The 15,480-nt window shown below is 37.8% G+C and overlaps 1 protein-coding gene across 1 annotated transcript in view; it reads left to right on the forward strand.

Annotated features, from left to right (window-relative positions):
• The first annotated feature begins 2,373 nt into the window (after window positions 1–2,373).
• LOC129261306 (uncharacterized) overlaps window positions 2,374–15,480 on the forward strand; it is a 72,441-nt gene continuing 59,334 nt past the window's right edge. Inside the window, exons 1-3 of the mRNA XM_064099176.1 lie at window positions 2,374–2,937; window positions 9,932–11,280; window positions 13,762–13,878. Of these exons, the coding sequence (XP_063955246.1) occupies window positions 11,165–11,280; window positions 13,762–13,878 (233 nt within the window). The 5' untranslated portion in view covers window positions 2,374–2,937; window positions 9,932–11,164. The remainder of the gene's footprint in view (window positions 2,938–9,931; window positions 11,281–13,761; window positions 13,879–15,480) is intronic.

Genomic DNA, 15,480 nt, shown 5'->3' on the forward strand with positions numbered 1-15,480 from the left:
AAGCGGTCTTCGATGAGACATTGATATTGATGGCCGTATGCATAAATTTTTCACAGGGGGGAGGGGGCAGCATGTAGAAACTTTATAAAAAAAACTCGAAAGCGAAGCGATCGAAGTTGTCATTGGGGAGTTTTTGCATTTTGTCATGTGAAATTGAAGGATTTCGTGCATACTTTTGGTGAATTTTGTGAAATTTCAGTAAAAACAGTAATTTTCAAAATTTCTGGGTGGGGAGTGCCCCCCTGCCCCCCCCCCCCCGCTGCGTACAGCCTTGTTGATATTGAACAAATTGCAAAATGCAAAGAAGATGATCCATCACAATAAATATCGCAGAAGATAAATGAAGTCCCAAAGTTAACAATAGAAATGAAATCCATGTCATTTCCAGCTAAATATGCAGAGTTGTAGACTCTAGGTATATTACGTGCACATGCAACAGTAAAAAATGGGGGTTCGTTTGCTTGCTTTCAAACTAAACTGGGTTCCAAAGAAACTGATCAAACTTTATAAGGGCACTGCACAAATTCCACGCAGTAAATAAACAATATTTTTACACAGCTAGGCTAGCATCAATAACAAAAAAACAATTTTGCTTTATAAATGTATTTATTAATTTATACTGAGTTTTATTCCGAGGTTGTCATTTTTTCAATTAATCTACTTATAACGACAATCCTTCTCTTGCAAACTGTTAATGTTATGTTTTTTTATTGGTAGTAGATCATATCATCAGCGGGAATGTGCCGGTAAGCAGGGGATAATCTGAACACAGTGTTTGTATGTGTGTGGCTGAATGAGGTATACGCACACAACTAGTGTTCAGATTATCACCCGCGTACCAGGACATCGCCGGGGATCAGCATCCAACCAAATACATTATATTTATAGGTTTCCAAGGAAGTAACCGTGATGGGGGGAAAAAAAATCACATTATCAGGGGGGGGGGGGGGGTACCATGTTCTTCTTTTTCGGGGAGGGGTTACCTTAATTTGACGTCATATTTTTTAAAAATCTCATTAGAGGTACACTGCCCAGACCTCTCCTATTTGATCATCTACTCATTTTTCTCCCTCTTTAATTGATCTTCCTTTCTCCTCCACTTTTTCACTACTTGGCCAAATCATACGGGCGCCGGGACCCCCGTGGTGCCATTCCCGCCGTTAACTAAAGTCTTTATAAAGCAGGGGTCCTGATGATAACCAGGGGCCCGTTTCACAAAGAGCTGTGATTGATCCGATCAATATCAAGTATGGAAATACATCAATGTCATAATTTTTCGGCAGGAAATTTTTCACAATGCCTGTTTGTAAACAAAAAGAGTATACTGAATTGTCAAGAAAATGGTGAATGTATGAATAAAAATCATATTTAGACAACATTTTGACCAAGCATGCTCAATTATGTTGCTGGCTTCCTTTGTGGTTGATCGGATTAATCGCAAATCTTTGCAAGACGGAGACAGACTTTGTAATATGGTGCAGAGTTAGAATTGTGATGGAATTTTTTTTTTCATTTTGTTGCTCTCGTTGTTGTTTTGGGTGGGTCTGCCTATGTACAGCTGCTGGCAAAAGCATTCCGTGAATTATTATTTTTTTTCCCTGTCATCAATCTACTTACAACAGCATTTGGGGAAAGTCGACGCACATCTCATTTCGCCTGAAGATGGTGCAGGCGGATTTTACAAGTAAAAATAATTCATTTCCCTTCCGTTCTTGGAGGGGGGGGGGGGGGGGGGGGAACCGCCCACCTAATTGCATAAAATGAACAGAAATGTTTTAAAGGGGAGCTGATTAGTTCACACATGAAAATGACATTTCATTGATTTTTTACAATTTGCTATGTAGGAATGCTGCTCGCATTTTATGACGTCACAAATTAAATAATTAAAATTCTTATCACTTTTTAATTCTTTGATGGATTTATCTCAAAACTTCGGCAATATAATTTATTATTTTTCTCTGCTATTTTTACAATAAACTTTTTGTCAGGGGGGACTTTCCCTTTAAACACACTTTTGCACAGTGCACATTTTTGGTACTGTAGAGGGATGGTGTAGGGAGGAATCTAATTCTTCTTCGATCTTCTTCTTCTTTTTGGAACTTCGACAGTAATCCCCCCACCTCTGAGTATGAGCTGAGACTCCCCCCCCCCCCCCCCCCCGTGATGTGCAACTCTTCGGGATCGGAAGATGATGTTTCTGTATCACAGAGGCCGGCACAGAGATAATAATGTGTTTTCGCCCAGCGTCGTACGACGCTATCAACGACGTAGAACGATCTCTTGGTTCGTGCGTCCGTCGCGCTCAACTCTCGCTTGTAAGCAGTTTCGCAAATCGCTGATCGCGGCCGGATCGTTTTGAAGCTTTCAGCTATCAGTGCAGTGTAGTCAGAGTAGAGTACAACATGTGCATATGCACGCGATGGGCGAATGTTTACATCGGCTCAGCTTGCTCACTCTACAAGCGATCTGATTGGCTGTTGACGGCTGTTGACAAATCCTACGTTCTAATGCGGACGCCCGCTAATTTGCGGAAGAACCGTCCGTGATTTGAGCTCAAGATCGCTTGGGCCTCTGTTTCCATGGAAGTTGGCAATTTTTGCACACGACCCTTACGTTCTACGTCGTACGACGCTGGGCGAAAACCAGCTACTATCTTATTTTGAGGGATATTAATTTTATCCACTTCTGCGTTCACGTATATTGAAGCTCCCGAAATTCTGCATTTTTAAGAGCGCCCTCTTTCGTTTCAATTAAGAAAGCAATTAGCAGTGCAGCAGTTCGCGTATCGATGGTGAAGGGAAGCCATACGCCCGGCCTGGCAGATGTTTGTCAACATTATTTTATCTATTTCTCCCGTTCCTCAACCAGGATGATTGATATTTATGTTTGGTAATTTTGCATGGGAATCTGATGTCATGATATCTCCAATAATCCAAGGTAAGTCTCGGAGTATCGAGCTGATGAGAGTGAGACTGAGTGTCACTGAGCTGCCGGGAGTGCCAGAGGCAGAGTGAGAGCACGTACCGTAATAGACAGGAATAACCGTCGTTTCTGGGGATTTATTCAACAATTTCTGACATTTTACTGTAATCCCCATTTACCGACGGTAGGGTGTACGTGTGGGCTCGCATGTGTTCTCATTCCCTCCCTTTTGTCAATTCACAGTCCAAAGTTTGATGTAATTTTACAGTTACACATCGAATTTACAATCTAAGGATGTTTAAACAACAAACTTTTAAACCTTGACATTTCGATGTTGAAATACTTTAAACGATATAGATGAAAAAGGCATGAAAAATATACTTTACCGATGTTTAATTGGGTTGAACACGATAAAAATGGTCAAAATGGCAGCCAAACTATAAAATATTTACAAACGAACGTCAACAATCACGAATGTGATATCGATATTGCTTTCGATATTACGAAACCGAAGATAAACGATACTAGCTATACTAGTACTAGTACTACTACTAGTTATAATCGCGATATATCGATTCGAGACATTAAGTTAATAACGATAATGACGTCATTCAAGATGGCAACTTGCAAGAAAAACCGTCAGGTCAGGTGAAAATGTCTTAGATGACAGATTTCTCAATCATCCAGAGGATTTTTTTCAATAACTCCGGCCCAAGGTATGCAATTACTTAAGTTATTTATATTTCCCTGATAATGGAAACCATGAAACTTTCAATTTTGCTTAAAAAACAGTTTTAAATCGCGATCTATAAAACGCTAGTTCACTATACGTTGGCTGTAGGTACGGGGCCCCATCCCCTTCAGTCTATGTATGGTGAGTGGAGCCAACGTAGTTCAGCGGAACAACCAAAATACAGAGACTGAAGCTTTTGGTCTAGTACCGTAAGGGCACTAGTACGCGGGCCGGAGCCCAGACGCTCAGTGTGCAAACGGGCATTCAGGTGAGAGTACCGTGAAGTTTGGTCAAAATAATTTTGATAATAAATAATTAAAACAGAAATTAAGCACTTACCACGATTGTATGGATGATAGTCTAACGAGTGGCAGTTTCCTGACATCGAGGCACAGACTGGAACCTCAAAAAACGATCAGTTCTGTCGCGGTGGCTCTCCTTCTTTCAAAATTCATAGCAAAATGGCCGTTCGAGAGGGTGTAGGGCGCATGCGCGAATTTGACAAAGTCTATATGCGCTAGTGCTATACTAGCCTCGGTCTCGATCGGCCATTTTGTGTTGAATTCTGAAAGAGGAGAGCTACCGCGACAGAACTGATCGTTTTTTGAGGTTCCAGTCTGTGCCTCGATGTCAGGAAACTGCCACTCGTTAGACTATCATCCATACAATCGTGGTAAGTGCTTAATTTCTGTTTTAATTATTTATTATCAAAATTATTTTGACCAAACTTCACGGTACTCTCACCTGAATGCCCGTTTGCACACTGAGCGTCTGGGCTCCGGCCCGCTACGCGGGCCGGAGCTCTCTGGGTTAGTATTCAACCCGTTTGGAGAGTTTCCTCAAATATATAGAAATATAGAATTTACCTGAATTTCAGACCCATCTTATTTCCAAGAGCAAATGCTGGTTATTCTTTTTCCGTTATTTTTTTATTTAACCAGTTGACTGTGTGCGCGGGCGATCGAATTATACGGCGACGGATTTTGGTACTAGGGCCTAGTATTCAACCCGTCGGCACTAGTATAGTATTCAACCTAGCGATGAAAGATGGCCCTGTCTCTCAATCTGCCCTTGTCCCATCCGACTATGGACTAGACCATTTGAGATGAGATCAAACAGGGAATTAATCAAAGCCAGAGACTTACATAGATCTAGATCTAATTTAGCAATCTAAACCCTTTTGAGATTTGCTATCAATCCTCACTAGGTTGAATACTAGTACCATTCAGTGCAAAAGGCCATCGCCGCATAATTCGATCCTCCGCGCATACAGTCGACAGATTGACAAAGAAAATATCGACAACAGATTACCCTGAAAATAACAAAGGTGTGAAATTAAGATAAATTCCCTATTTCTAAATATTTTGGGGAATATGTCAAAATCTTTGAATTATGCCGGGTTGAATACTAGTACCCATACGGTAATAGCTAATACTAACCTCGCAATACGTGTGAGGGGAGTGAGAGTGGCCTACTAGTGGATCGACATGGTCGACGTCGGCGAGTGACGAGTGTGTATTAATGGTACGGTACCCATTTGTTGTGTGTCCGGACGATCAATTTTAGAAAGTCATTTGGAAAAAAATTACAAGTGAAGTTTCATCAGTTTTTAGTACAAAAATTTTAGGAAAGATACGTTACCGATGAGTTATTCCCCGGGTTATTCCTTATTTATTAAATTTTCTGCCGGAGAGGAAAAAATGGCAGCCGTCAACGAGTTGTGCTTTTAACAGTTAGTTTTATCAAGGCTTTCCGATTAAAATATTTTCGATATCCTGGCCAATCAATGCGAGCGACAAGTTCCGAACGCACGCACATCTACAACTTTTTTACAAGCGCAAAGCAGCGGCACAAATCGCGATATATAGCGACTGGTAAATACGTCTGTAAGGATGATGACGTCATCAAAGATGGCAACTTACGTTGACCAATGAAAGGATCGAAGATGACGATGTTTCGATCATCATTTGAAAGGAATTAGCGGTAACTGCGGTCTAAGGTACGATATCTCATTATCTCTGAATTTTAAACATTTTTTCGTAAATATGGATGTGATTTCTTTTTCATAATGTGACATTTTATGTACCAAAAAATTGATCGGAAAATCGGGTTTCCGCCGAATGTTAGATCTAACGTTACTGCTAATACGTTGTCTGTACGTACGGGCCTCCAAGCTCTTCAGTCTATACTATTGGTGAGTGAGCCAACGCAGTTCAGCGGAACAACCAAAATACAGAGACTGAAGCTTTTGGTCTATACGATACCCAGACTGGAACCTCAAAAAAACGAAAAGTTCTCTCCTACCTAGCCAGGAGGCTTCTAGAGAGTAAAAATCATTTACTAACGTAGGCTTACTCTTATTTAATGAAGCCAGGTCTTTCTTCTCATTTACCTACACGAAGGACCCCAAAACCTGAAACTTTCACCCCCGAAATTTCCTTCTAAAAGATCTAGCCCTAAATCATGTACATGGGATAAAACTTCATTTCCGACATTTCTACGCTCTCGTTGTTATTTTTAAACAAGAATTCATTTTAAAAATGAGAAAAATATTGTGAAAAGACGGAAGAGACTTGCCCGATGTTTACGCCGCCATCTTGTTTCCTATTGTTCTTCGCCAACGTTACAGACGCGTGCGTTGCGTAACGTTGGCGAAGAACAATAGGAAACAAGATGGTATTCTCGGAGGATCTGTTTTCTCACCGATACTACACAGGTAAGCAAATTTTGATTACTTCTTGCTTTTCCGTCAAAATCTTATGAAGTAGTGTCGATATTACATCGTATGCGTGAGTTTGTAGAATCTATCGCTACATGCACAAAGTCAATTGAATTCCAGGTAGTTTCGGAGTGTCGAATGCGCCAGCCAATACGATCGTGTTACTATAACGTATCACTAATCAGAACCGCAATGCATCATGGGATCGAAAAGGGGGCCTTTAGCTAGCTCTGCGCACGTGCAGAGCTAGCTAACGGCCCCCTTTTCGATCCCATGATGCATTGCGATTCTGATTAGCGACAAACCTTTATGATGAACTGAAAAGGGTAACACGAACGTGGTTGGCTGGCGCTTCATATGGCTCAAGCTGCAAAAGAAACATGGCAACGATCGAACGATCTCAGTCACATCATCACTTGAAAAACTTGTATATTTATGGATATTTCGAGGGTAATTGGTGAGATTCAAAATGAGACTTGTGTACTTTTGTGATGAGTTACAATCATGTCTTACACTACGCAATACAAATCAAATGGATATACGTTATACTGGAAAGAAATTTTCGGGTATCAAGTATTGATTTTTCTACCCGAGGCTTCCGGGCGGGACCCGGGTACCCGGGTTTAGCATACTAACCTCGCAATACGTGTGAGTGCACAAAGTCTTGAGCCCAAACTTATGTCACTCGACTCACAGTATTGCGAGGTTAGTATCACTATCAGGTAGGGGGCCCGATAGACCAAAAGCTTCAGTCTCTTGTTATATTGGTTGTTCTGCTGAACTCCATTGGCTCCACTCACCAATTACAGAGACCGAAGTTCTAACTCGATCTGTGCAGGGACTCAATGGCCATATGTTTAATGTATAAAGTTCGGATAAACCAGGCCAGGGAAGTGGGAGTTGCGCGACACGCGACAGCCGAAGTACATGTAAGTCACTGGTTTTTGTCTCATCTGCATAGCAGAGTGAGACTAATAGGCGCCGCTTTTCCGACGGCGGCGGCGTCAACACCAAATCTTAACCGAAGGTTAATTTTTTGAAATGACAGCATAACTTAGAAAGTATATGTACCTAGTTCATGAAACTTGGCCATAAGGTTAATCAAGTATTACTGAACATCCTGCCTGAGTTTCATGTCACATGACCAAGATCAAAGGTCATTTAGGGTCAATGAACTTAGACCATGTTGGGGGAATCAACATCAAAATCTTAACCTAAGGTTAAGTTTTTGAAATGTCATCATAACTTAGAAAATAAATGGACCTAGTTCATGAAACTGGGACATAAGGTTAATAAAGTATTACTGAACATCCTGCATGAGTTTCACGTCACATGACCAAGGTCAAAGGTCATTTAGGGTCAATGAACTTTGGCCATGTTGGAGGTAATTCTTAAATTGCTGTCATAAGTTTAAAAGTTTATGGATCAGTTTATGAATTGTGGGCATAGGGGTAATCAAGTATCACTGACAAATCTTTCAGGGTTCCCAGCCCATCAGGGAAGTCAGGGAAAATTATTTTTCTTTTTTCCAGTCAGGGAAAAATCGGGGAATTTGATATAAAAAATTACCTTAAATCAGGGAAAAATGCCTCAAATAAGGGAAAAATAAGGGAATTTTTAAAGCCCCAAAAGTCAATAGCATGTTAGTCAGTCAGACTCTGTTATATTTTGTTGCATATATCAAAACAATTTGGATGACTGGTTATGGTGGTACACTACTAATTAGTTTTACATTCATTGTTTTTATACTGAAAATACATGTAATTCACTGCAACAACTTAAAAAAACATGCGAAACTGGGAATGGATTTAAATAATTATAAGGGAATTTTAAAACTTTATCAAGGAAAAAAAAGGGATTTTTGTTTTCTTGAAAAGCTGGGAACCCTGACCTTTGGTCACATGATCAAGGTCAAATGTCATTTATTGTCAATGAACGTCGTATCTTATTATATGAATGGTGTTTTTTGTGAATAATTATTTTATAGTAGTTTTCAAAGTCAGCACTGCTGCTATATTGTATCGTGTATAAATGCAGATGAGACTGCCAGAGGCACTCCACTTTTTTTTTTTTTAATTTAATTGGGTGAAAGAAAGAACTGCAGTTGCTTTGCAGCAAACAATTATTTCATGAGAAAGTCTTTTAAATTAAGGTACTTAAATGTCACCATAATACGGTATCACACATGTAGATCTGGTAAAAAATGTCAACTTACATGCATCTTTGTGTAATCATGAAGTCTTAGCTCAAAACCGATAATTCTAATAATCACTAACACAGAAAAGCATATGTGGGACAGTGCATTATTGCTTAGAAAACTAGGGACATTTGATGGAATTCTGTGCCTATTTTGCTCATTTCTCATCAATTACACATTTTCTTCCAGGGTCATTTTATTGGATTCTGTTTGAACTCATTTTGATTCCTTTTTAACAACTGGCATTTACTGTACCTTAAATACTTTTTATCGAAGATTGAATGTAAATAAATGTGAATTGAACCCGGAGGGGCCACTTCCATTGACGAGTGGATACCATGCGTGAACACGGGGTCTTGAAAAGCACCCTGAACACATATTTTCCATATTCTGAGAATGCACCCCTTAACAAGTATTGGCGTGTGAAACCCTACCCTTAACAAGTATTGGAAACAAATACTATTGGCAAGTATTCCCAGAATTGAGCCCCTAAACAAGTACAGCGATGTTTTTTCATACCGGGTATTCTAAAAATGCACCCCTTAACAAGTATTGGAAACAAAACAATACTCTTGGCAAGTATTCCCTGAAATGAACCCCTAAACAAGTACAGCGATATTTATTGTTATGTCACGGGTCCGTCGGTCGTCGGTTTTACCTTTACACACCATTATTTTGGTTTAGTACGGCCCCACCTTCCACACCTCGCGCAAATCGGACTCTAAACACGTAGTGTTGGGACAAAAAGGACATCCTTTATAAAACATTTTGATTTTGTTTTATCATCCCCGCATATTTGACCCTAAACACTTATATTTTTCCGAGCGAAATAGATACCCTTTTTTCAATAATTTTGAGTTTTGACACCCTTATCACGTTACGTAGGTAACGTGCCCTATCTTGAAAAAGACATCCTTTTTACGTGTTTTTTTGGTCGCGCATGGTATCCACTCGTCAATGTAAAGTGCCCCCCCCCCCCCCCCCCGGGAATTGAATTGATTTGGGTGTGACATGTACAGTGTGCAAATGAGTGAGTCATGGATGAGAGCATGGAAGGAGAAAATGTTCTTTTGAAATATGTCACAAGTATAATCGGTGCTTGTCCATGAAAAGCGGGCATTTGGATACCGAATACAAAGTTCTGAGTGGGTTTTAATAAGCCAATACAGAGTGCTAGCATTTTTGGTCAAGAAATAGTATTAAATACTGATTAAATTTTCGTAATCATGAATATTTTGGTCACGTATCATTTTGTTGCCACAATATAACCATTCTTGAATTATTATAATCGCATGATTTTTATAATGTTGTAAAATCGCCCAGCACTTATAATTGAAATTTATTTCACTCTTTTGTCCAGGTCTAAAAAATGGACGATCTTGCATGGAGAACAGAAGATAATTGAATGAGATCCAATTTGAAAGAAAGGGAGAAAAGGACATCCGGATTGCTGTCTTCAAAGTACTACCAGTTAGATATAATTGATTCACTGGAAAGGATAAAAAAGTGTCTCTTAATGCCCAGTTCATCCACTTTGCTTCCTGTCTGTAATGGAATAAGTTGGAAAGGAAACGACTACAAGAATTATGAATATTGTACTTAACTTGACCCACGCCCATTGGAAATGTAATCATAGTCTGGACTTATCAGCATAATTTATGAGGTTTAGTGCGGGTCAGTGTCCAGTTCGAGATGGCAAGTGAATTTGTAGCATGAGTAAGACTACAATACCATCACCCCATTCAGAGTGATTCTTAATCAAATTTAGATAACCCCTGCTGACGGAGGCTAAATTGTGGCGGTGCGGGCACCCATCGCTTTCCAGCGGATTCTATTCAAATTGGGCTGTCCTCTCATCCTTGGAATCCTCGCAAGAAGTTTATTTGAATTTCAGCGATATGGAAGCAAAGGTCTGATATTTAGTGCACGTACATGTATGTACCCAACCTGCCTGGAATACCCTACATGTATCCAATTTATCTCCTATTGCATGAGGATTTTTTAAAAGATGAATAGGCCACGGAGTGCTCAATAAAACGTTGCATTGCTCCATAAACCGGAAATATCTACATCTCACGTTGGAGATCAGCAATTTGTGTTTCATCAATTTGTGCTCGAAAAGGATTGTGTTTTGAGATGGGACAAGCCTGGCTATGATGGGATGAGAGATGTGCATTGCTACTAAACTGAGCTCTCTCTCTCTCTCCTCACTTCAGCTAATGGGTGCTGTGGAGCGTTTGATTAGAGAGATGTAACAATGTGCGGAGAAGGCTGTGATTACCGATGAATGATGACAGCATATCTTGACGATTCAATCCCAAGGGAACGCAGCTATTGCCGTGCATGACATCATCCGAAGAAAGCAATACTTTAATCGTCAGATGAAAATCTTTGGTACCCTAGTGATTACCCGTAGAAATTAGCCATTAATGCAATGCACTTGCATAATTCAGATTTGTACACGTATGGTGAACTAAGCAATGCATAAATTTGCATTTCAGGATTTTTATCAATAAACTTGCTGCAATTGCAAGAGGATGCATCATACAAATAATATTTACTGAAATGACTATTTATCTTGGCCGATGATTAGATGCTCGTTATGGATCCTGATGGTGCTAGAGATAACTTCCTCACCCGTCTCAACAAATCCCTTGAAGTTGGGTGGCAGTGTAAACTCAACCAAGATGGTCGTCTCTACTATTTGAAGTAAGTATTCAATAGCTACACTGTAGTTAATGATAGAAATTTAGATTTTATTTACTTGTTTGAATATTTCTATGAGTGCAGTGTACATGACTACATGTTCTGTGATTTTTTTTCTATTTTCTTTTTTATTCTACACTATAGTGTGTACATGTATGTATAATTATTGAATATTGAAGGTTTTTTTTTTAAGATTGATATTTCAAAAATATGAAATAATGAATTAATATCATTCAATTCAATTTTTCTTTTCAATTCAATTCAAAATGGTCTTTGCGGCAAAAGCGGAATTGCAAAATGTTACATTTCAAACAAATCATCAATAACAAGGTAAAAATAACTTAGTTCTACGAACAAATTTGAATGTAGACATAGTACATAAACATGTATATCATAAATAAATTTAAAATTGATATTCTAAAAATATGAAATAATGAATAATGAATTAATAGCATTGATATTTAAAAAAGAATGAAGTACATGTAATAGATTAATATCATTGATCTTAAAAAAATATGAAATAATGAATTAATATCATCTGAATTTTTTTTTTTGAAATGTGCAGTATACACTCTATTTCATTTTGGTTTGGATAATATTGCATGTTTATGTTTCCATTTGAGAGGCACACATGCAATCAAGATCCACATTTCTTAGTATATTTTGTCCCTGTCTTTGAGAAGTGCTGCACACTGCAACATCATGATTTCAGTGCCCAAACTGCAGTGCAGGATACACTGTACAGTACAATTAAAAAATGAACTTAAATAATGTATGTGTACATATACATGTAGGCCTGCTGGTGAATGTACACCCCCTCCCCCTTGTTAAAAAGATAATAGATCTTTGAGTCGTCTTTATATCATTCAATCGTCTTGATTTAACCTTCAATTCATTTCAGCAAACATTTGAAATAATTTAAGCTTTAATAAGTTCCTGGAATAGCACTTTTCTATTCCATATACATGTACATGTACAAACTGCAGTATTGGTAATATACATGTTTGTGTAGGCCTATATACCAAAGATTTGGCGGTATAGTGTCTGGAAGGGCAGACTACAAATCCCCCTATTCAAGAAGCCCCCACTTGGTGGACCTATTGTTCCAGCCTCAGTTCAAATCACTGAATGGGTGTATTGTGCTTTCATTTGAATGAATACAAAAATGGGAAAGGACAGTGCATACATGTACTAGGAGGGGGCAGATAAAAGAATCCCTGATTTCAGACTGAATGAATGAGTTCTTACTCCTAATAGAATGGCTTCAAATCAGCGCAACCAAAAAGGGATGCCATTGTTGAGCTTTCATACTAAACAAATGAAAATGATTTTGGGGGGGAAGAAGTTTAGAAATTGTCAGAGATGAGTGAAGTAGATAATATCACATCAGTGATAGATGAATGATACATGTTTATCTCAATTGATGACATTCCGTGTGGATATTGTGGTTTTGAACTTTTGAACTTGATTTTTCAGGTCAGTTCGGTGGGTAGGAGGGTAGTAGCAAGATTAAGTCTTTTTTGTGACAAGAGGGACCATATATATTAGAGGGAGGGGGGGATACAATTATGAAATCAAAATGTTTCCTTTCTTTCCATTATTTTCTCGCTTTCTTTCAGTGAAAAGAATGTACATATATACTGAAGGAAAGGCTCTGTTTCAGTGAAGTGATTTATAAATGTCTGTCCCTAGCTAGGCCCATAATTGTTTCAAGGCGTAAACTTTAAATAATGAATTTAGTCCTGAAATTGCATTTTGAAGGTTGTTTAGTAATTCATTAATTCATAGTAGAATCATATAGGTGTAGAGCTCTAATATTCTAATAAAAATTCAATAAACATAGGCAAAACAAAACGGAAAGTATACTTTCATGATCTAAAAAAGCAGATTCATCCATGTAATTTCTATCTGAGTTGACAATTCGAACATCAATTTAAATTAACCTCCACTTCAAGTACTTATGCATGTACGTGTATCTGAAATTACAGTTTAGAAAATCCATTCGTTTACACACACGAAAGTTAATAAGAAATGCAAGAGTAATGAAGCAGTTCAGGATATTTGAGTAATAAAACCAAGAAACCCACATTAAGTACCTTTTTATGTATTGTAATAAGAGTTTGTGTATTAAAACATATTAAGTGGATTATTGCGATTGACTGCCCTTCTGTGGCATTGAATCCACTGATTAATGATGAATGATAGAACATCAATTGTAGGAATAATATATTTTAGAATTATTATTCTTTAATATGGTGATACACATGTCTGTTTTTTTTTAAACTTTGATAACAATTTTAATAATTCTGAAATGGAATACTTTTATGCAGTACCTACTTTTAAATTGGTTTACAGAATGTAAACAATGTAGACATGTGTGCAAATGTGTAGAATTTACATAGAATACATCATACTAACATGTAGTAGGCCTAGATACATTCATGAAGTAACCATGTTGTAATGAATGTTTTCTTTATTTTCCAGTCACAACAATGAAACATCACATTGGATTCCCCCTCGTTCTAATTGGTGTCAGGTTGGGGATCTCCCGTATGGATGGGAGAGCGCTCGTGATAAGAATGGAAAAGAATATTACGTCAAGTAAGTACAGGATGCATTAGTTTCATTTCCTATGATACACGTTTTTTGTTTTTCTTCTAATATTTCTGTGTCATGTGAAATGGCAATGAAAAATGCGTGCATCCAGCATACTGTACATGTACATTCATTTTCATAACAATTAACATTTCTGTTAATATGAATGAATACATGTACATGGGCTATCGTTTAATATTAAAGCCAGTAACCAGAAAAACTTGCTGGTTATTCCTTCATTTCTTTCCGGCTATAATTCCTAGAGATAGAAACCGTGCAAAATCAAGAAGATAACCAATTCTTCTCTGACGTACATGTACCTCCTATGAAAATTTGAAATTGAAATTGCCTGCTTCATAAGTATTTTAAAATACCTCTGAAAATATTTTCAGTCAGTAGTCCACTCATTTGTCAACCTATAGATCAGTCTTTCACTTTTTCAAATGAATAACTGAATAAAATATATACAAAGTAGGGCTGTGTCACGTCTGAAATTTGTCTTTGCAGATTTTGTCGGAAATCAGTATTCCAAAAGATTGATGTCAGAAATTAAAACATGTACATGTGATATAAAAAAATCCTAGATTTTCATGTTCCTAACAATGAAATGAGCTATTATAATTTCTATGTACATGTAGCAAAATTGATTTTCGATAATTTCTGTAACCAAGGATGTCAAACGATTCCAGGATGTTCAAAGTAATGAGCAAAACAAGCATGGCATTCTTTGGGTTTCTACTGTAATCATGATAGAATATCAGTGGTTTTCAGCAACTCTGGTTTCTTCTTTTCTTTATTTCCAGTGTTTAGTTTGTACATAAAGTATGCACATGTGTCAAAACTCATGGTACAGTGTTGTGGTGAATAATCAATAATGACTTTTATCATAAGCCTCTCTTTCTCTAAAAATCCTCTCTCATTGCTGGTTTTATTTCACAAGATTTACAACATTGTACAAGTGTTTAAATGTAAACGTACAACTCAAAAAATCTGATGGGTACAAAGCTTGTTCAGACAGTACCGGGTACTTCATCTTTATGCATGGGGTAAACTGAAGGTAATGAAGACTTTGTTTGCCAGTTCCAATATTTGGGCAGTCACCGTTGGGCGATTTCAGAAGAAAACCCACAACCAGAAAGTACAGTTCTTTTGAAGCCCTACTTTATTTGCTAACTCTTTCCTTAATAAAACTCCATGTTTGAATTAACAACAAATTGTAAAGAGCTGTTTGCAAGTCTACACATCTGTCATTGCCCATCTTGGTTTTCAGTCCCATGATTTTTTGGCAGAAACTAATAAATATATTGTGATTACATGTAGTTGGCTTTAATATAAAATAAGAAATAACCATTCAAATACTTCTAACTTTGTTGCGAACTTCTTCAATTTTATGCACCATAAATAGGCAGGAGGACAACAGTATTTAAGAATAAACAAAATCTGGCTCCGTCCAATGACAAATTAAGTTGTATTTGATACTGTACATCATCATTTATGTGTATGTACATGTATGAAAAATAATGCATGAAGATTTTTTGGATAGTCTTTGGTCAATATAACAGCTGATATCAGTTTTTCGTAACTTGGCAAAATACTGGGTTCTGTCAT

The sequence above is a fragment of the Lytechinus pictus genome, chromosome 5 (assembly GCF_037042905.1).
Source record: "Lytechinus pictus isolate F3 Inbred chromosome 5, Lp3.0, whole genome shotgun sequence".
Classification (NCBI taxonomy): Eukaryota; Metazoa; Echinodermata; class Echinoidea; order Temnopleuroida; family Toxopneustidae; genus Lytechinus; species Lytechinus pictus.